Source organism: Oncorhynchus clarkii, chromosome 29 (assembly GCF_045791955.1).
Source record: "Oncorhynchus clarkii lewisi isolate Uvic-CL-2024 chromosome 29, UVic_Ocla_1.0, whole genome shotgun sequence".
Taxonomy (NCBI): domain Eukaryota; kingdom Metazoa; phylum Chordata; class Actinopteri; order Salmoniformes; family Salmonidae; genus Oncorhynchus; species Oncorhynchus clarkii.
In genome coordinates this window covers 30,799,129-30,822,899 of record NC_092175.1, presented here as the reverse complement: position 1 = coordinate 30,822,899, position 23,771 = coordinate 30,799,129, and the positions used below count along the sequence as shown (strand labels likewise).

Here is a 23,771-nt window from a genome sequence, read left to right as displayed (position 1 = left end):
CATACAAAAAATTGACTGTGCCTTTAAACAGCTTGGAAAATTCTAGAAAATGATGTCATGGATTTAGAAGCTTCTGATAGGCTAATTGACATAATTGAGTCAATTGGAAGGTAGAGGTCAACCGATTAATCGGAATGATCGATTAATTAGGGCCGATTTCAAGTTTTCATAACAATCGGTAATCGGCGTTTTTGGACACCGATCATGGCCGATTACATTGCACTACACGAGGAGACTGCGTGGCAGGCTGACTACCTGTTTTGCGAGTGCAGCAAGGAGCCAAGGTAAGTTGCTAGCTAGCATTAAACTTACCTTATAAAAAACAATCAATCTTAACATAATCACTAGTTAACTACACATGGTTGATGATATTACTAGTTTATCTAGCTTGTCCTGCGTTGCATATAATCGATGCGATGCCTGTTAATTTATCATTGAATCACAGCCTACTTCGCCAAACAGGTGATTTAACAAGCATATTCGCAAAAAAAGCATAGTCGTTGCACCAATGTGTACTTAACCATAAACATCAACGCCTTTCTTAAAATCAATACACAAGTATATATTTTAAATCTGCATATTTAGTTAATATTGCCTGCTAACATGAATTTCTTTGAACTAGGGAAATTGTGTCACTTCTCTTGCGTTCTGTGCAACAGAGTCAGGGTATATGCAGCAGTTTGGGCCACCTGGCTCGTTGCGAACTGTGTTAAGAGTATTTCTTCCTAACAAAGACAGCCAACCGCCAAACGGGGGATGATTTGACAAAAGCGCATTTGCGAAAAAAACACAATCGTTGCACAAATGTACCTAACCATAAACATCAATGCCTTTCTTAAAATCAATACACAGAAGTATATATTTTTAAACCTGCATGTTTAATTAAAATAAATTTGTGTTAGCAGGCAATATTAAACTAGGGAAATTATGTCACTTCTCCTTGCATTCATTGCACGCAGAGTCAGGGTATATGCAACAGTTTGGGCCGCCTGGCTCATTGCGAACTAATTTGCCAGAATTTTACATAATTATGACACAACATTGAAGGTTGTGCAATGTAACAGGAATATTTAGACTTATGGATGCCACCCGTTAGATAAAATACGGAACAGTTACGTATTTCACTGAAAGAATAAACACTTTGTTTTCAAAATGATAGTTTCCGGATTTGACCATATTAATGACCAAAGGCTCGTATTTCTGTGTGTTATTATGTTATAATTAAGTCTATGATTTGAAATTTGATAGAGCAGTCTGACTGAGCGGTGGTAGGCAGCAGCAGGTTTGTAAGCATTCATTCAAACAGCACGTTACTGCGTTTGCCAGCAGCTCTTCATTGCGCTGTTTATGACTTCAAGCCTATCAACTCCCGAGATTAGGCTGGCAATACTAAAGTACCTATTAGAACATCCAATAGTCAAAGGTATATGAAATACAAACGGTATAGAGAGAAATAGTCCTATAAATCCTATAATAACTACAACCTAAAACTTCTTATCTGGGAATATTGAAGACTCATGTTAAAAGGAACCACCAGCTTTCATATGTTCTGAGCAAGGAACTTAAACGTTAGCTTTTTTACATGGCACATATTGCTCTTTTACTTTCTTCTCCAACATTTTGTTTATGCATTATTTAAACCAAATTGAACATGTTTCATTATTTATTTGAGACTAAATAGATGTATTGATGTATTATGTTAAGTTCATTGTTCATTCAGTATTGTTGTCATTGTCATTTTCACAAATATATATGTATAAAAATCGGCCAATTAATCGGAATTTTCGGCTTTTTTAATCTGCTTTTTTGGTCCACCAATAATCGGTATCGGTATTGAAAAATCATAATCGGTCGACCCTAATTGGAGGTGTACCTGTGGATGTACTGACATCATGGGTAAATCAAAAGAAATCAGCCAAGACCTCAGAAAAAAAATTGTAGACCTCCACAAGTCTGGTTCATCCTTGGGAGCAATTTCCAAACGCCTGAAGGTACCACGTTCATCTGTACACACAATAGTACGCAAGTATAAACACCATGGGACCATGCAGTCGTCATACCGCTCAGATAGGAGAGGCGTGAAAAGTGCAAATTAACCCCAAAACAAAAGAAAAGGACCTTGTGAAGATGCTGGAGGAAACAGGTACAAAAGTATCAATATCCACAGTAAAAGGAGTCCTATATCAACATAACCTGAAAGGCCGCTCAGCAAGGAAGAAGCCACTGCTCCAAAACCGGCAGAAAAAAGCCAGACTACGGTTTGCAACTGGACATGGGGACAAAGATCGTACTTTTTGGAGAAATGTCCTCTGGTGTGAAAATGAAATGAAATGAAAATAGGACTGTTTGGCCATAATGACCATCGTTATGTTTGGAGGAAAAAGGGGGAGGCTTGCCGAAGAACACCATCCCAACCGTGAAGCACCCGGGGTGGTAGCATCATGTTGTGGGCGTGCTTTGCTGCAGGAGGGACTGGTGCACTTCACATAATAGATGGCATCACGAGGTAGGAAAATTAGGTGGATATATTGAAGCAACATCTCAAGACATCAATCAGGAAGGTAAAGCTTGGTCGCAAATGGTTCTTTCAAATGGACAATGACCTCAAGCATACTTCCAAAGTTGTGGCAAAATGACTTAAGGACAACAAAGTCAAGGTATTGGAGTGGCCATCACAAATCCCTGACCTCAATCCTATAGAAAATGTGTGGGCAGAACTGAAGAAGCGTGTGCGAGCAAGGAGGCCTTACAAACCTGACTCAGTTACACCTGCTCTGTCAGGAGGAATGGGCCAGAATTCACCCAACTTATTGTGGGAATCTTGTGGAAGGCTATCCGAAACGTTTGACCCAAGTTAAACAATTTAAAGGCAATGCTACCAAATACTAATTGAGTGTATGTAGACTTCTGACCAACTGGGAATGTGATGAAAGAAATAATAGCTGAAATAAATATTTCTCTCTATTATTCTGACATTTCACATTATTAAAATAAAGTGGTGATCCTAACTGACCTAAGACAGGGAATTTATACTATCATTAAATGTCAGGAATTGTGAAAAACTGATTTTAAATGTATTTGGCTAAGGTGTATGTAAACTTCCGACTTCAACAGTATTTTCCTCAGACTACACAGAACCACAAAGAATTCGAAAACAAATAAACTCCCATATCTAGCAGCAAGATTTGTGACCTGTTGCCACAGGAAAAGGGCAACCAGTGAAGAACAAGCACCATTGTAAATCCAATCTATATTCATGCTTATTTATTTTCCCTTTTGTACTTTAACTATTTGCACATCATTACAATACTGTATATAGACCTAATATGAAGTGAAATGTCTTTATTATTTTGGAACTTTTCAATTGAAATGAAATCTCAACTCGTGTTGCTCTTGTGAATCCTCTGCAGAAGTAGGTAATCGAGGAGGGGGAGCATAGCCCTCCGTTCACCTACTAACGAATTGACACTCGACCTTGGTTTCCGGGTCCAGGAGGATCAGAGGAGCTGAGAAGAGGACAGACTTTTTTCCAATTGAGAATCTCCCAGAAAGAAAGTAGAAGATAATGAGAGGATCCATTTGGGGGGTCAGTATACACACCTGAGGGTTGTCATGGGAGTAGACGGTCCATCTGAGATCTGACGTCTCTGTCTTAGTGTTCATCAGGACCTCTGTGAAGACAGACATGTAACAATATGCTAAGGACACACACACTTCAACAGTAGACCCAGAGACATTTTAATACAGATATACACACTGGTTGAGGCAGTAGAACTGTGTCATGTATAAATCAAGTAGCTCTAGCTATACCCACTGCTTCAATGTAACGGGGGGTTGATGATACATCACTACTGAGAGGGACATTAGACAGTGAAAAACAGAGTTCTGTGCCAAATAGACCCTGTTCTTTCCCCCTCCCTCGCTCCCTCCCACCCTCCCTCCCGCTCCTCCATGTCTGTGGTCAGTATCATACAGGTCTGGCTTAATGCCTCCCCCTTGTTTCTAGATTAAAAATAACCTGCTGAGAAACCTCTCTGTCCTCAGGGGGAGAGGGGGACATTGGGACTAGCTGTGGGAAGAAGGGGATATTCCAATTGCACATACACAACACAACAGACACACACACAACACTCAAGCTCACTCTCATGTATTCACAGAGCACACACAAACACGCTTGTATAGCGCCTACACCTACTGAACAACATGCACACCCCTCCAGCCGTGAGCTGTGATTAAAAATGAAATGATTTTGTGTAATCTCCTGAAGCGTCGGCCGAATACCAGCTCTCTTACAGCCAGAACATTTCTGCTATGATTGAGTAATTCAATACGGATTGAGAACGGAAGAGGAACAATGCAGAAATATCACAGGCAAGCGGAACTGAAATGATTTATTTTCCTGTGAAAATGTCTCTTCCTCCAGCTGTCCCTCAGTAGACTGGCTCGCTCCTGTATTGTGAGCTGACCATTAGTTATTGATGGGATGAGGTTTCCTTCCATCTGAAGCCCAGTGGTGTGTTTTAAAACCGTGTCCTGTTTGTCCATCCCTAAGGGGTTTCCCTGCAGGGGTCCTTCTCAGGGGTCAGGCTGTCTGCAGGTAAGCCAGTCACATGACCATCCCCAGCCGTGCCCACATCGTCTCCCCACTACCAGGCTTCCTTTGATCTATGATTACACCTCCTCAGAGCACCGTGCACAAATACCAACATCTCTCTTTATCTCTTCAATTCCTTCCTTCCTCTCTCTCACCCCACCCTGCCTTTGTCTCAAAAGGGAATTACTTTTATCTATCTTGGTACACTCTCTGGCACAGTCTGCTTTTGGAAAGATAGAATGAAAGGTTTCTATCACGTGTGTGTCTCTGGGTGAGCTGTCTTTAGAACAGAGCAGAATCATGCCATCAATAATTCCAATTTGATAAGAATCCTGCAGGTTTGACAGATTGACGTTACACTGAGGCTCATTTGATACCTGTGCCTGGCTTTAACAGTCTTCCCTCCCTGTCTCTGACAGGCTAAACACTTCCTTCTCTCTCTCTCTCTCTCTCTCTCTCTCTCTCTCTCTCCATATCTCTCGCTTTCTCCATTGACAGTCCCTGAGAGCCCTGACATCTCCCTCCCTCTCTTTCTCCCTCCTTCCCTCCGTCTCTCAACTACACTCTTCTCCCATCCTTCCCTGGGACTAGCAGGCTGCAGAGGGCTGATAACCACAGTCCAACACCCTGAATAAAGAGATGGACACCCGGGAGGCAAGGAGAGTTGAGTTGGGGGGGTGAGGAGATGGAGGAGGATGATGGGTGAGGAGGTAGAGGAGGATGATGGGTGAGGAGGTAGAGGAGGATGATGGGTGAGGAGGTTGAGGAGGATGAAGGGTGAAGGGTTGAGGAGGATGAGGGATGAAGGGTGAAGATGATGAGGGATAAAGGGTTGAGGAGGATGAGGGATGAAGGGGTGAGGAGGAAAAGGGGGGAAGGGTTGAGGAGGATGAAGGGTAAGGAGGATGAGGGGTGAAGGGGTGAGGAGGATGAAGGGTAAGGAGGATGAGGGATGAAGGGTTGAGGAGGATGAGGGGTGAAGGGTTGAGGAGGATGAGGGGTGAAGGGTTGAGGAGGATGAGGGGTGAAGGGTTGAGGAGGATGAGGGGTGAAGGGTTGAGGAGGATGAGGGGTGAAGGGTTGAGGAGGATGAGGGGTGAAGGGTTGAGGAGGATGAGGGGTGAAGGGTTGAGGAGGATGAGGGGTGAAGGGTTGAGGAGGATGAGGGGTGAAGGGTTGAGGAGGATGAGGGGTGAAGGGTTGAGGAAGATGAGGAGTGAAGGGTTGAGGAGGATGAGGGGTGAAGGGTTGAGGAGGATGAGGGGTGAAGGGTTGAGGAGGATGAGGGGTGAAGGGTTGAGGAGGATGAGGGGTGAAGGGTTGAGGAGGATGAGGGGTGAAGGGTTGAGGAAGATGAGGGGTGAAGGGTTGAGGAAGATGAGGGGTGAAGGGTTGAGGAAGATGAGGGGTGAAGGGTTGAGGAGGATGAGGGATGAAGGGTTGAGGAGGATGAGGGCTGATGTAGGGAGCGGCAGGGTCGCTCTCAGCTTTAGACAGGAGTGTAAAAAGTGTAACTCCATCCTTGGGGAATGGAGGAATGGGAAGGTATGGTGGTGAGGTGTTTCCCCAGTTTGTGTTCTGCCTCAAGTTCACAGGAAAACAAATTATACAGCGTCTTCATGGTGGTAACTGGTGCACCACTTTAGAATTGAGTCACGTGCGCACCCATATACACACTGTGCCTTTCCTCACCTGCTCCTGCTGATGTCCTATGATGATCATTCATAAGGAGCAGCAGAAACAAAGCAGTCACCCCCTCCAGGCACAGCCCGGTACGGCAGCCGGGTGTATGAGGTGTGTGTGTAATCAGTGTTTATCACTGCTCTATCATTATGTTTTATGAGACAGGATGCATGTGTGTGTTTGTCTGAGGGTTTATATATATGCATGTACAGACATGTAAAACTATATGATACAGTACAGCCCATCCAACAGTAAATGGAGGATATCATTGAGATGGGACTGACTGAACATCCTGGGACTGACTGAACACACTGGGACTGACTGAACACACTGGGGCCGACTGAACACACTGGGGCCGACTGAACACACTGGGGCTGAATGAACACACTGGGACCGACTGAAAACACTGGGACTGACTGAACACACACACATGCACAGACACACACACACACACACAAACACACACCACACTCTTAGAAAAAATGGTTCCAAAGGGGTTCTTCGGCTGTCCCCATTGGAGAACCCTTGTTGGTTCCAAAGGATTCTCCTATGGGGACGACCAAAGAACCCTTTTAGATTCTAGATAGCACCGTGCAGGGTTGGGATCAATTCAGAATATTGGAATTGACTCCCATCCAACTCATGAGTTGAAATTCAGACTGATTTGGCCACACCTCACAGGATATTGGATTTGAGTTTGAGTGACAGGAAGAAGATTTAACTGAGTACAATTCAAATACATTCCAGTCAGTCAAATGACATGAGAGTTGAATTATATCTGACAGGTCACACTTCCAGATACCAAACAATATATCACATTTCTCTGGAAACAATGTTCATCAACTCTTTTAACCTTCCTGCTTAGAATAGCCAGTTACAGTATATTTACACCGAGCATTTCTTTTGATTGGATTCTTTTTGAAGGCCTTAGGGTCAACTTGAGGGTGAAATATATATATAATTAAAATGAGACTATTCACATACAGGTTTCATTTTCCTTTATCAGGGAAAACCAATTATTTCAACAATATTTTGTATGCATGTATTTAACAACATGTTTGATGTTTTATGTACAAGATGTATATTTGTATAGACTACACCTAATATAGAATAGAAGAGGCCTTTGAAATTAATTTCATTTAATTTCACTGAATTCAATTATATTTCCTTTCATTCAAATTCGAATTGGAGATGGAGCCGTATCTCATCCTGACCTTCCACCACTCCAGAGAGCAGTAAAGACTCCTGACCTTCCACCACCCCAGAGAGCAGTAAAGACTCCTGACCTTCCACCACCCCAGAGAGCAGTAAAGACTCCTGACCTTCCACCACTCCAGAGAGCAGTAAAGACTCCTGAACTTCCACCACTCCAGAGAGCAGTAAAGACTCCTGACCTTCCACCACCCCAGAGAGCAGTAAAGACCCCTGACCTTCCACCACCCCAGAGAGCAGTAAAGACTCCTGACCATCCACCACTCCAGAGAGCAGTAAAGACTCCTGACCTTCCACCACCCCAGAGAGCAGTAAAGACTCCTGACCTTCCACCACTCCAGAGAGCAGTAAAAACTCCAGATCCTCCACCTCCCTAGAGAGCAGTAAAGACTCCTGACCTTCCACCACTCCAGAGAGAAGTAAAGACTCCTGACCTTCCATCACTCCAGAGAGCAGTAAAGACTCCTGATCTTCCACCACCCCAGAGAGCAGTAAAGACTCCTGACCTTCCACCACCCCAGAGAGCAGTAAAGACTCCTGACCTTCCACCACTCCAGAGAGCAGTAAAGACTCCTGACCTTCCACCACTCCAGAGAGCAGTAAAGACTCCTGACCTTCTACCACTCCAGAGAGCAGTAAAGACTCCTGAACTTCCACCACTCCAGAGAGCAGTAAAGACTCCTGACCTTCCACCTCCCTAGAGAGCAGTAAAGACTCCTGACCTTCCACCACCTCAGAGAGCAGTAAAGACTCCTGACCTTCCACCTCCCTAGAGAGCAGTAAAGACTCCTGACCTTCCACCACCTCAGATAGCAGCAAAGACTCCTGTCCTTCCACCACCTCAGAGAGCAGTAAAGACTCATGTCCTTCCACCACCTCAGAGAGCAGTAAAGACTCCTGATCCTCCACCTTCCTAGAGATCAGTAAAGACTCCTGATCCTCCACCTCCCTCGAGAGCAGTAAAGACTCCTGACCTTCCACCACCTCAGAGAGCAGTAAAGACTCCTGACCTTCCACCACCTCAGAGAGCAGTAAAGACTCCTGACCTTCCACCACTCCAGAGAGCAGTAAAGACTCCTGACCTTCCACCACCTCAGAGAGCAGTAAAGACTCCTGACCTTCCACCACTCCAGAGAGCAGTAAAGACTCCTGAGCTTCCACCACAGAGAGAAGTAAAGACTCCTGTCCTTCCACCACCCCAGAGAGCAGTACAGACTCCTGAACTTCCACCTCCCTAGAGATCAGTAAAGACTCCTAATCCTCCACCTCCCTAGAGAGCAGTAAAGACTTCTTAACTTCCACCTCCATAGAGATCAGAAAAGACTCCTGACCTTCCACCACCTCAGAAAGCAGTAAAGACTTCTGACCTTCTACGACCTCAGAGAGCAGTAAAGACTCTGAACCTTCTACGACCTCAGAGAGCAGTAAAGACTCCGAACCTTCTACGACCTCAGAGAGCAGTAAAGACTTCTGACCTTCTACGACCTCAGAGAGCAGTAAAGACTCCGAACCTTCTACGACCTCAGAGAGCAGTAAAGACTCCGGACCTTTCACGACCTCAGAGAGCAGTAAAGACTCCGGACAGGGCTCTCCCTACTGTAGAAGAACCCTACCATACTACCAGCTCTGTTCCAAAGACTCCAACTCCATCCACTCCACACAGCAGGTGAATAAACCCATGTATCCAGTCTTTAAATAAGTGACCTTGAATATGATAGCTGCTGCATGACCCAACCTATTCAGAGTTGGAACACAAACCCTCTCTTTAATTACAGACCGACTTCTTCACTTTCCTCTCTACCTCTCTGCTACTTGCCCTTCCACTTTCTCGCTTTTCCTCTCTCTCTCTCTCTCTCTGGCTGCTCTGGAGTGTCATAAGGAAATGATAGGCCTGTGAGCCTTCGCTCTGCATTGGCTACAATTAGACCCATGCTTTAATTAAGGAAACCCAGAGTGCCAATTACCCCCTACACGCCTAGAGAGAGAAGGAGCGAGGAGAGATAGAGAAGAGATAAAGTGGGAAGGTGGCTGAGAAGGAGAGAACGGAGATTCTGGTTAGGGTAGGATGGGAGAACATGCTAAGAGGAGAGGGAAAGAGAAAGTCAGGGGTGGGGAGAAGAGTGCAGGAGTGTTGGACAGCGCTGACCTGGGTTAAGGATGTATGGGAGTGCTGGGAGGGAGAAACAGACAGAAACAGATGAAGGCAGAGAAGGAGAGATGAAAAAAGACTAGTGGAGCTTATCAGGGCATTTGGCCACTAAGACACCACCTTGCAGTCTTCGTGTGTGTGTGTGTGTGTGTGTGTGTGTGTGTGTGTGTGTGTGTGTGTGTGTGTGTGTGTGTGTGTGTGTGTGTGTGTGTGTGTGTGTGTGTGTGTCTTCAAGCACAAGAGTGTGCGTCATATATCACATATATCATATATCAGGAGCTGTACCTGTAAGATCTTAATTTGATCACCCTTTTGCTGCTGAGAATTGTCCTTCACAGCAGGAAATGGAAACTTGCAGTGTATTTGAGTTTTTAAAAGGGTTTTAAAGTTTGTAATTTCCACGTAGAAATTTCAGACTTGATTTTCCGTAATGAAAAATGTATCAGCCCCTACAAATGTCCATTCATTATAATCCACGTAGTAATTCACATTTCCTGTTGCTGCAGGATTTTTCTTCTGCTGTAGAAAACTGGCTCAAATTAAGATCCTACATCTGTAGTGTATGTTCAAAACCTGATGTGTGTCTGTTTATGTGTGTTTGACATAGAGTTGAGCCTGTGAGATTAGGTCTCCCCCTCTCCTATAATCCCACTCCCCTCCTTCCCGTTTCCTGCTTCTCTCCTGGTCTGAAGGGAGCTGAGGAGTGATGGACTGACATCCTCACAGTGCATTCAGCAGGCTGAGTGAGAGGCCCTCTGAGAAAAACACAACACTTCACTCTCTAATCTTATCATAAGATGATAGCACATGGACCTGTGTGACTGTCTACATGTGAGAGAGAGAGAGAGAGAGAGAGAGAGAGAGAGAGAGAGAGAGAGAGAGAGATGTTTTCCTCCTTTATTCTTACTCCAACTCATCTATTCCTCTTCAGGGATGTCAGCCCGGTGGTACTACTGTCCTTGTTCTCTCCTCTCCCAGGACATCACCTGACCCAGTTACTGTAGGGAGCTGGCTACTGGCTACTGGACAGGGTCCATTCTGTGTGGGTGTTCAGCCAGAGTTGAATAACACAGCTGTGAACCAAAATGGCTGACCTTAGCAGTGGGGATTAAGTGTATTAAACCTACCCTACATGTCTGGCATTCATTTGGGCTCAGAAATGTGCAAGTTACAATTGACTCAATGCCTGGAATGTTGGGTAACATTATAATATGGTGGCTGAAATGTCTGTGCCACAGCAGAACTTATTCAAGTAGAAACAGCAGAATTTCCACACAACAGACAACAGTTTTAAACATTCATAGACTGTTGTCTGCAGAACGTTGGAAAATATTAAAGGTGCACTATGCAGAAATTGCTCTGCCATTTCCTGGTTGCTAAAATTCGAATAGTTTGCCTAATTTCAGTTTATGTGACAAAACAAGCAAGTATAGTGTAGAGAATCAATGTACCATCTAAACCGCTGTGAAATATATTTTGCAAAACCTAAAGTAAAAGACGCAAAACTAAATTTATGAATTTGAAGCATAGAAATAGCGCACATAGAACAGATCTACCGCTTCTTAGACTTGCGTTCAATGAGAATAACAGATTTATAACTCCAATTTCTATGTGAATTTGGTCGGGTCACCCAAAAAGTTACATATTGCAGCTTTAACTCAACATTTATGTCACGTTGCAGTGAGCTAATTGCTGAGATTGTTCAAGAGTTGACAGTAGTAATGTTCTGGGTTTTTTCTTCTCCCTGGTTGGATTTTAGTTCTGTAGCTAATCTCACACCAAAGGGGGGGATCTGAAAGAGTCCAGATGACTTCCCACATCTCCCTCCCTGGCTAACAAAAGACACTGAGCTATGGGTGAGATTAAACTTCATAAAAGACCAATTAAGGAGAGCTGGAGTGGAACAAAGAAGCTCCCTCCCTTCCCTAGAGAGAGACACACAGTGGAACAGCTTTCTACATGATCAAGGAGCCTCACCGACTACTGAGAAAGACAGTGGTACAGTTGGCATGGTTTGATAGGCATCGTGACTAAACCAGAGCCACTGTTGATGTTTAAAACAAAGGGTTTGGGATTAAGTCAACCTCAAATCAAAGGGATCCTTGTTTCTCTGTAATTGTTTCTGTTTAACTGATAGGGACTCAATGGTAACGAACGTGACAGAGATAACTCATTATGTTTATAAGGGTTTATAACAAGTTTATAAAGAGTAGTTCACGATTATCATCGTGCGTTGAAGGGGACACACAGGATTGTTTTCAAAGTGTGCACAATCTACATATGCTTTCAGCATGTTGACTGTCGTGTGTTTTAGTGCTTCTTTTCCTTTTTGTGGTTCTGTTGTTCAATCTTGACCCATTTCTCCCCCCAAATATCACTCAAGTCTCATCCTTATAAGAAGCTCTGTACAGAAAATGGTTTGTATGTATCTCCATGTCAGACCGACTGGGAGATTCTCCAGCACACTAAATACCGAGACATAAACCAAAGAAAAGGTCAGCTCTCACACACACTTCTACATACGCACTCAAATGTGCTCTGACGCAAAAGTACACACATCGACTGCAGAAATAATATGACCAACATCTACTGTCAGGTTCCACTCGCTAACGTCTGGCATACTGACCATATCAACGTTGGGGTCCTCATTGGTTAAAGAGTAATACAAACTGTATTACAACTGTATATAGATATTTTCACAAGAGAAAACATGCAGATATACCCCACACACACACACACACACACACACACACACACACACACACACACACAGTGACTAATCCGCAGTGGGAGGTGGACAGCTTGACGCTGGAGGACAGTCAGTCTGAATGGCACAACGGACTCAGGCTAAAAAACATTCAAAGATCTGCACATCCAAACCCTGATACAACAGAGTACTTCCATGGGTCTACTCTTTCATTTGACACCTCCTCCTCCTAGAGCTCAAGATCTTCCTTCCAATGTTCTCTGTTCTTAGAGGCTTAAGACAGGGGGGTTTGAAGAGCTAAACACTTTTGGAAGGTTTTTAGGTTCCAAATTGAAATAAGACCTTGTATGAAACCTTGTATGATGATGGATGAAATTACTAGTGTGAACATGTAATGTGTATGCTCTGTGTGTGTGTGAATGTTTGCATGAATCACAGCACACAGCACACCTCTGTCTCACAGCCAGGTGCAGATCACCTACTGCAGTGGTTCCCAACCAGGGATATTAGGACTTGAGTACTTGAGAAGACTCATGAGACCATAGGCTTACTGGTATAATGTACATGAGTGGGTACTTCAGGGGTACTCCGGGCAGAGCAAAATTAAATTGGTGGTACAGTAACTGGAAAAGGTTGGGAACCTACTGCACACACACATTAAAACACACACACACCCTCTCACTTTTTGTCAGCCCATTTCTAATTTCTACTTGACATGATAACAGTCTCTCCTCGACACCCTCTGACAGAAATGACCCTCTCCATAAGAGTCATTCTCTTGCTCTGTCCTATTTGATAGGCTGTGGCCTCATTCCCTCTCCTCTGTGTGCTCCCTCTCACATTGAGTGGCATGTGGGTGGAGGAGCAGGGGAGAGCACTAGGGTCGCCTGCTTTGCCCCATGCCAGCCTGTCAGCGTGTCACTGACATTGATGCATGGCTTGGAGGGGTGGTGGTGGTGGGCTGGGTGGCTGTTTCATTCCCATCATCAACCCCGACTACCGTCCACCAGACTACCGTCCACCAGACTACCGTCCACCAGACTGCCGTCCACCAGACTACCGCCCACCAGACTGCCGTCCACCAGACTACCGTCCACCAGACTACCATCCACCCGACTACCGTCCACCAGACTGCCGTCCACCAGACTGCCGTCCACCAGACTACCTTCCACCAGACTGCCGTCCACCAGACTACCTTCCACCAGACTGCCGTCCACCAGACTACCGTCCACCAGACTACCGTCCACCAGACTGCCGTCCACCCGACTACCGTCCACCAGACTACCTTCCACCAGACTGCCGTCCACCAGACTGTCGTCCACCAGACTGCCGTCCACCAGACTGCCGTCCACCAGACTACCTTCCACCAGACTGCCGTCCACCAGACTGCCGTCCACCAGACTGCCGTCCACCAGACTGCCGTCCACCAGACACATTTCCATGTGTATCACATCTCATTTGTGACTAAAATATCATTGATAACCAACCCATACCCACTCAGAAAAATCTGCCTAGGACGAGGCCACAGTCTGCAGAGGCAACTTCATCAGAGAGAGAGAGTGAGAGAGAGCGAAGAAACAGAAAGAGAGAGAGAGTGTGTGTGTGAGAGAGAGAGAGAGAGAGAGATAGAGAGTGTGTGTGAGAGAGAGAGAGAGAGAGAGAGAGAGAGAGAGAGAGAGAGATAGAGAGAGAGAGAGAGAGAGAGAGAGAGACAGAGAGAGAGAGAGAGAGAGAGAGAGAGAGAGAGAGAGAGAGAGAGAGAACAAGTGTTTCTGGAGTAGAGGCCGATTGGCCTGTAGATTACAGCTGCGTCACTCGGATGCCTGTTTAACTCTTCAAGGGGCTAATCGTGGGATTAAGCCACAGAGGATGATGTCTGGGGGTGTCAGTGAGGGGGGAGGATTGCTTAAAATGCAAATCCTTTTCTTATTTAATAGGATTTCTGGGAAGAGATCCGCATTTCCGCGGCAGGGGAGACAGTCGGCAAGTCCTGACTGCACTGACACGCTCACACAGCAGAGAGAGGGGCGATGGAAAGAGTAACAAAATAAAAGAGTGCAGGGGAGGGGCGACGAGGCCCTAACTCTTTCACATAGGGCCTCTTGTATTCTGAATAAAAAACATTCTTTCAGCGTTTGCTGGTTTTAGACACTGAGTTTATGGGCTGTGAAGCAGAATGTCACTCATCGCGGCGCTCTATCCACAGAGAAGGTATGAAGAGAGAGAAAGAGCGAGGGGGTGATGAGAGAAAAGAGGAGGTGGAGGAAAAGCAACAGAGAGGATGGTGTTTTTTTGAGGTTTAGCTCATCATGGAGGCTGATTGTGAAGGCTCACTGGCTCAATGGCTCACTGGGATGGAAGTCTGTTTTTTCTTCAAACTCTTCTCAACAAAGACCACTAAATATCTGTTATACGATATGCGCAGGGATCAACCTTTGTTTAATCATTTACACACACGCACGCACACACACACTAATCTCAGAGGGTTTAGGGCCCTTTTGAGGATTTTACCCTGTGGACCGAATCCAATGTACCCCACGGACGCCTAGTTTAACTTGCCAAATGAATAATTACCAGCATTGCCCTTTTTAATACCTTCACAGCCCTGCAGGGACCACATGCATGTAACGCTTAAAAAATGATCACATGCTGTTTGAATATTTTTTTATATATATATATATCTTTAACAGTTGTTGGATTCTGGCTTGAAATATACCTATTCATGTTACCATGCTTATTGATGACTTTACATGCATAAGGAATGTATATGTTGCGGTCAATGAAGGGTGAATAGGAACTCTGTGTATGGAAAGTTATTAAGTAAGACAAGGGAAAGTGAAAGTTCATATTCTGTTCAAACATGTTATTGCTGAATATTCATATTTCTAAGGAAAGAGGCCAAGAGCAACAGTCTAGTTTCAGTTGCTGATAGGGCAGGCAAGTTGCTGTGGAACTAGGACAATGAGGGATGTGGAACTCAACTCTAAAGAATGTCAACAGTTGAAGAGAGAAGACTGCTGGGAGGGGGGGCCATAGGGGCCACACCGAAGACCATCAGACTACAGTCATGTCCCATACACACTCACTTCCATGCCCATGAGGGTCCTGGACTTAGGCAGGGCCATGACAATACCAGTAAGAGGAACCAACTGAGTTTCTGCCTAGCAACAGAGAAGGATTGTTTATCTTAGACATGTCCCTAGTGGCGCAGTGGTCTAAGGCACTGCATCTCAGTGCTAGAGGCGTCACTACAGACCCTGGTTTGATTCCAGGCTGTATCACATCCTGCCGCGATTGGGATTCCCATAGGGCGGAGCACAATTGGGTGAGGGTTTGTCCAGGGTAGGCTGTCACTAGTTGAGTAAAGGTTCAAATAAAAAATAGTCGGAAAGTATAAATATGTGCTAGTGTGACTTATAAGTTGTGCTTGCAGCTGAGGCACCCAGTGTGTTGAATAAACTTGGTTTGAGCTTTTTCTAGTCGTCCGTTTCAGTTTTTACCCTGTTTGTTCAAACCCTAACACAGTTAAGGGAAAGAGGTCACATTCAATAGATTAGCCTAACTCCCAGCTCACGGATTCTCTTTCTACTCCTTCTGTTGTGAGTCGAGGAGGAAAGTAGAGAGCAGATGTTGGAGGTGGGTTTTCTACAGTCTAGGCCTAGATCCTCAAAACTCTTCTCAACGGTAAGTGAAGCAAGCCTACAGAGTATCGTTGTGGGCTAAGATGCAGAGTGAATTGTAATAGTTCAAAAACGTATTGAGGCAGGGGACAACAAGACCTCTAAAATGACCTGAACTGAAATTTTAAAAATGAAACATAATCATGAATTGATTGTGGTGTTACTGTGGCTAATTAATGACCTTGTAGTAGGCATACCAAACTAATCCCTTCAAGTCTACTGTAATGCCATAGCCGTGCTCGGGTGTTATCGATGCCTGTCAAACAGCACCATGTTAATTGTTTGTAGATAGAAGGGACCAGGTGTCTCCATTTCAGCATGCAGTGTGGAACTAATCGGAGCCATGCCGTTCAGGATTGATTGGTAGTGGAACACCACAGAACTGGGCAGGGTGCACATATACAGGCTGTGGACTGGCGGGGTCACCTTTCCAACACGCACACACACACACACACACACACACACACACACACACACACACACACACACGCGCACACACACACACACACACACACACACACACACACACACACACACACACACACACACAACTAATCTATCTTTAATGAATCCATGTAGGTATGTTGTCTTAGACTGTTTTTAAAAGACATACAAATATATACATACATATTTATATATATATACACACACTACCGTTCAAAAGTTTGGGGTCACAGAAATGTCCTAGTTTTTTAAAGAAAAGCACATTTTTGGACTATTGAAATAACATTGAATTGATCAGAAATACAGTGCAGACATTGTTAATGTTGTTAATGACTATTGTAGCTGGAAACTGCTGATTTTTAATGGAATATCTACATAGGCATACAGAGGCCCATTATCAGCAACCATCACTCCTGTGTTCCAATAGCACGGTGTGTTAGCTAATCCAAGTTTATCACTTTAAAAGGCTATTTGATCCTTACAAAACCCTTTTGCAATTATGTTAGCACAGCTGAAAACTGTTGTGCTAATTAAAGAAGCAATAAAGCTGGCCTTCTTTAGACTAGTTGTTCGATTACACGCTCAAAATGGCCAGAAACAAAGAAGTTTCTTCTGAAACTCGTCAGTCTATTTTTGTTCTGAGAAATGAAGGCTATTCCATGCATCCCGGAGTTGCCTCTTCACTGTTGATGTTGAGACTGGTGCTTTGCAGGTACTATTTAATGAAGCTGCCAGTTGAGGAATTGTGAGCCGTCTGTTTCTCAAACTAGACACTCTAATGTACTTGTCCTCTTGCTCAGTTGTGCACTGGAGCTTCTCACTCCTCATTCTATTCTGGTTAGAGCCAGTTTGATCTGTTCTGTGAAGGGAGTAGTACACAGCGTTGCATGAGATCTTCAGTTTCTTGGAAATTTCTCACATGGAATAGCCTTCATTTCTCAGAACAAGACTAGACAGACGTGTTTCAGAAGAAAGTTATTTGTTTCTGGCCATTTTGAGCGTGTAATCAAACCCACAAATGCTGATGCTTCAGATACTCAACTAGTCTAATGAAGGCCAGTTTTATTGCTTCTTTAAACAGGACAACAGCTTTCAGCTGTGCTAACATAATTGCAAAAGGGTTTTCTAATGATCAATTAGTCTTTTAAAATGACAAACTTGGATTAGCTAACACAACGTGCCATTGGAACACAGGGGTGATGGTTGCTGATAATGGGCCTTTGTACGCCATAAGAATACAGCCCTTTCTAGCTGCAATAGGAATTTACAATGTTAACAATGTCTACAATGTATTTCTGATCAATTTGATGTTCTTTTAATGGACAAAAACTTTACTTTTCTTTCAAATTCAAGGACATTTCTAAGTGACCCCAAACTTTTGAACGGTAGTGTATATACAGTTGAAGTCAGAAGTTTACATACACCTTAGCCACATATATTTAAACTCAGTTTTTCACAATTTCTGACATTTAATCCTAATAAAAATTCCCTGTTTTAGGTCAGTTAGGATCACAACTTTATTTTAAGAACGTGAAATGTCAGAATAATAGTAGAGAGAATAATTTATTTCAGAATAATAGTAGAGAGAATAATTTATTTCAGCTTTTATTTCTTTCGTCACATTCCCAGTGGGTCAGAAGTTTACATACACTCAATTAGCATTGCCTTTAAATTGTTTAACTTGGGTAAAACGTTTTGGGTAGCCTTCCACAAGCTTCCAACAATAAGTTGGGTGAATTTTGGCCCATTCCTCCTGACAGAGCTGGTGTAACTGAGTCAGGTTTGTAGACCTCCTTACTCGCACACTCTTTTTCAGTTCTGCCTACACATTTTCTATAGGATTGAGGTCAGGGCTTTGTGATGGCCCCGCCAATACATTGACTTTGTTGTCCTTAAGCCATTTTGCCACAAATTTGGAAGTATGTTTGGGGTCATTGTCCATTTGGAAGACCCATTTGCGACCAAGCTTTAACTTCCTGACTGATGTCTTGAGATGTTGCATCAATATATGCACCTAATTTTCCTCCCACATGATGCCATCTACTTTGTGAAGTGCACCAGTCCCTCCTGCACCAGTCCCAAAGCACCCCCACAACATGATGCTGCCACCCCCTGTGCTTCACGGTTGGGATGGTGTTCTTCAGCTTGCAAGCCTCCCCCTTTTCCTCCAAACATAACGATGGTCATTATGGCCAAACAGTTCTATTTTTGTTTCATCAGACCAGAGGACATTTCTCCAAAAAGCACGATCTTTGTCCCCATGTGCAGTTGCAAACAGTAGTCTGGCTGTTTTCTGGCGGTTTTGGAGCAGTGGCTTCTCCCTTGCTGAGCGGCCTTTCAGGTTATGTCGATATAGGACTCTGTTTACTGTGGATATAGATACTTTTGTACCTGTTTCCTCCAGCAACTTCACAAGGTCCTTTGCTGTTATTCTGGGATTGATTTGCACTTTTCGCACCAAAGTATGTTCATTTCTAGGAGACAGAACGCGTCTCCTTCCTGAGCGGTATGATGGCTGCGTGGTCCCATGGTGTTTATACTTGTGTGCTATTATTTGTACAGATGAACATGGTACCTTCAGGCGTTTGGAAATTGCTTCCAAGGATGAACCAGTCTTGGCTGATTTCTTTTGATTTTCCCATGATGTCAAGCAAAGAGGCACTGAGTTTGAAGGTATGCCTTGAAATACATCCACAGGTACACCTCCAATTGACTCAAATGATGTCAATTAGCCTATCAGAAGCTTCTAAAGCCATGACATCATTTTCTGGAATTTTCCAAGCTGTTTAAAGGCACAGTCAACTTAGTGTATGTAAATTTCTGACCCACTAGAATTGTGATACAGTGAATTATAAGTGAAATAATCTGTCTGTAAACAATTGTTGGAACAATTACTTGTGTCATGCACAAAGTAGATGTCCTAACTGACTAGCCAAAACTATAGTTTGTTAACAAGAAATTTGTGGAGTGGTTGAAAAAACAGTTTTAATGACTCCAACCTATGTGTTTGTAAACTTCCGACTTCAACTGTATATACATAGGTATATATTTCCAGTACCAGTCAAAATTTTGAACACCTATGCATACAACAAATTTTCTTTATTTTTAATATTTTCTACATTGTAGAATAATAGTGAAGACATCAAACCTATGAAATAACACATGGAATAATGTAGTAACCAAAAAAGTGTTAAACAAATCAAAATATGGTTTAGATTTGACATTCTTCAAAGTAGCCACAGTTTGCCTTGATAACTGCTTGCACACATTCTCTCAACCAGCTTCTCCTGGAACGCTTTTCCAACAGTTTTGAAGGAGTTCCCACATATACTGAGCATGTGTTGTCTGCTTTTCCTTCACTCTGCGGTCCAACTCATCCCAAACCATGTCAATTGGGTTGAGGTATGGTGATTGTGGATGCCCAGTCATTTGATGCAGCACATGATCACTATCCTTGGTCAAATAGCCCTTACACAGCCTGGAGGTGCGTTGGGTCATTGTCCTGTTGAAAAACAAATGACAGTCCCACTAAGTGCAAACCAGATGTGATTGCGTATCGCTGCAGAATGCTGTGGTAGCCATGCTGGTTAAGTGTGCTTTGAATTCTAAATAAATCACTGACAGTGTCACCAGCAAAGCACCCCCAAACCATCACACCTCCTCCTCCCTGCTTCACGGTAGGAACCAGACATGTGGAGATCATCCGTTCATCTACTCTGCGTCTCACAAAGACACTGCGGTTGGAACCAAAAATCTCAAATCTGGACTCATCAGACCAAAGGACAGATTTCCACTGGTTTAATGTCCATTGCTCATGTTTCTTGGCCCAAGCAAGTATATTATTCTTATTGGTGTCCTTTAGTAGTGGTTTCTTTGCAGCAATTCGACCATGAAGGTCTGATTCATGTAGTCACTAAACAGTTGATGTTGAGATGTGAGATGCATGTCTGAGGCTGGTAACTCTAATGAATGTATCCTCTGCAGCAGATGTAACTCTGGGTCTTCCCTTCCTGTGGCGGTCCTCATGAGACCCAGTTTCATCATAGGACTTGATCGTTTTTGCGACTGCACTTGAATAAACTTTCAAAGTTAATGAAATGTTCCATATTGACTGACCTTCATGTCTTAAAGTAATGACGGACTGTCATTTCTCTTTGCTTATTTGAGCTGTTCTTGCCATAATATGGACTTGGTCTTTTACCAACTAGAGCTATCTTTTGTATACCACCCCTACATTGACACGACACAACTGATTTGCTCAAACTCATTAAGGAAATAAATTCTACAAATTAACTTTTAGCTTCTTATGGCTGGGGGGCAGTATTGAGTAGCTTGGATGAATAAGTTGCCCAAACTAAACAGCCTGCTCCTCAGTCTCAGTTGCTAATATATGCATATTATTATTAGTATTGGATAGAAAACACTCTAAAGTTTCCAAAACTGTCAAAATATTGTCTGTGAGTATAACATTACTGATATTGCAGGCAAAACCATGAGGAAAATCAAACCATGAAGTGGCTTCTATTTTGAAAACTCCATGTTCCATAGCCTGCCTTTGCTCCATTTAAAGGGATATCAACCAGATTCCTTTTCCGATCGCCTCCTCAAGGTGTCAACAGTCTTTAGATATAGTTTCAGGCTTATATTTTTTAAATTAGCGAGAAAGATAACACTGTGTCATTGTATGGCCGGGTGCCAGCAGCGTTTTGTATGCGTAACAGAGTTTGGGCTGCCATTGTCTTTCCCTCTCTGACTGAAAAAGACAGTTGCGGTTGATATATTATCAATTAAATATTTTAAAAAGACCCTGAGGATTGATTATAAAAAACGTTTACATGTTTCTGTGGACATTAGGGATACTATTTGGAATTTGTCTGCGTTGTCGTGACCGCTCTTTCCTGTGGATTTCTGAACATAACACGCCAAACAAACTGAGGTATTTTGGATATAAAAAATAATCTTTATGGAACAAAAGGAATATTTATTGTGTAACTGGGAGTCTCGTGAGTGAAAACATCCGAAAATCATCAAAGGTAAATTATTAATTTGATTGCTTTTCTGATTTTCGTGACCAAGCTACTTGATGCTAGGTGTACATAATGTTTTGTCGAGTGATCGATAAACTTACACAAACACTTGGATTGCATTCGCTGTAAAGCATATTTTCAAAATCTGACATGATATGTGGATTAACAATAGGCTAAACTGTGTTTTGCTATATTGCACTTGTGATTTCATTAATTAAAATATTTTTTGTAATATTATTTGAATGTGGTGCTATGCAATTCAGCGGTCGTTGATGACAATTATCCCGTTAACGGAATGGCAGCCATAAGAAGTTAACAAGGCACACCTGTTAATTGAAATGCAATCCAGGTGACTACCTCATGAAGCTGGTTGAGAGAATGCCAGTGTGCAAATCTGTCATTATGGCAATGGTTGGCTACTTTGAAGAATCTCAAATCACAAATATATTTAGATTTGTTTAACACTTTTTTGGTTACTACATGATTCCATTTGTGTTATTTCAGTTTTAATGTCTTCACTATTATTGTACAATGTAGAAAATAGTACAAATAAAGACAAACCCTTGAATGAGTAGGTGTTCTAAAACTTTTGATTGGTAGTGTGTACTGTATATATATATATATATATATATATATATATATATATATATATATAAAGACACGTGCAACAAGTGAATCTTCAATAATGGCAAAGTTTCACTCAGAGTTTAATTGCAATAGTTAGATAGTGGAGGCTTATGATTCTTCATACAAATAAAAATATGACACAGTAAAAACTTAGGAGTGTAGGATTGATTAACCATCATGATGATTTACAACCAGTATGTCACATTGTAACAAGCACGTGCGACTGTTACAACGTAACAGTGCAGTTGTTACAATGTAATATGTGATGCTGTTTCAATGTAACAACAATCTGAAGTTGAAGGCAAAATTGGACTAAATCATATTTTCAATAAGCTATTAGGTGGCCTAATAACGCCACAGTACATTTATCTTCGACAATAAGCAGTACATGATTGAGAACGTTTTAGAGGAGGTCATATGAACCAATCCGACCTACCTTCCTCTGCTGTCGACAGAAGCAAACACTCCAGCAGGACCAGCCAAAGTGGGGCAATGCGACTGGATATGAACTCCATAATGGCATCCAGAATATCCGTAATATAAACGAACTCCTTCGGTTGTGTGTGTCAAAAAGGTTAAACTGGTGAATTACTGGCACCGTCAACTGGGCCGTGTACCCATTGGCCGCAACACTGACCACATCTGACACAGACAACAGTTCAAACACCAGTTTCACTGGGGAAGGAGTGAAAAAAAATGTGGTCACAATATTACAAGGAAAACCTCGCTTTGACTGACTGACGGTGGGAAGTCAATGTCTCATGGAATAAGTCGATACAAATAAAAAAACACCAGTTTTTTTTTATCTAGAATAGTCAATAGAGTATTAACTTTCATACTAAGAAAAACGTTGCTATATAGCACTAGAACATATTGCATATAGTGGCTATACAATTATATAGAGGAGTTGTCCTATGATCTTGTCCCATGTCCCCCCTGTCACATTCAAGAAGGGGGACGCATGTAGATACAACTTATCGTATCATTGGCTGTATTCGTTCCACTCTTTGTCCATGAACCCTCGACGACTTCTCCCAAATCTCCTCTCAATTCGATGTCTGCAGTCAAGGCACTTGCAAAAAAACTCTATTGTCGAGATGAATGAAAATTATGTTACTGCTGTGTTCTGTTTGTTTCTTTACAAACGACCAGATCCAAAATTGTATTGATATTTCTGTAAATTCCTCCCCAAAAATTAAGTGGATAGCTGGTCGGGAACAACTGCGTGTCTCTGCCCTTGTCTTTAGGCTGCTCCCAATGATGTAGAACGATGTACAAATCACAGAGCTGAAATATTTTTTTTAACGAGAAATCACTCTCAAGAAAAATAAACTAGAAACAAAAAGTTATGCACTTATCCCCGTCCACTCAGTATCCTCTCACTAGGGATATTTCCACACATTCAGAGCCGAATAGCACTAACACACACTGACTGCTTACGCCCCGCCTCCACGCACACAGTTTCGGCCAACCATAGGTCAATTCGAGCTGTAAGTCAAAAGAATATGAAAATCAACGCATTCGCCCGACCCATTTTTGTGATATTTTTTGCAATTGTGTATGTAAGAGGGGAGAGCTGTTACTTCCTTTTCGTTGTTGCGAGCTTCGGTAGCCTTAGTGCCGGGAGTGATATTGTTCATACCAGAGT

The 23,771-nt window shown here is 43.0% G+C and overlaps 1 protein-coding gene across 1 annotated transcript in view; it reads right to left on the bottom strand.

Annotated features, from left to right (window-relative positions):
* Positions 1–23,553, bottom strand: part of LOC139388318 (ephrin type-B receptor 4a-like) — a 50,929-nt gene extending 27,376 nt beyond the window's left edge. Inside the window, exons 1-2 of the mRNA XM_071134921.1 lie at positions 22,560–23,553; positions 3,601–3,671 (exon numbers count right to left, since the gene is read on the bottom strand). Coding sequence (XP_070991022.1) covers positions 3,601–3,671; positions 22,560–22,638 — 150 coding nt within the window. The 5' untranslated portion in view covers positions 22,639–23,553. The remainder of the gene's footprint in view (positions 1–3,600; positions 3,672–22,559) is intronic.
* Between the last annotated feature and the right edge of the window lie 218 nt (positions 23,554–23,771).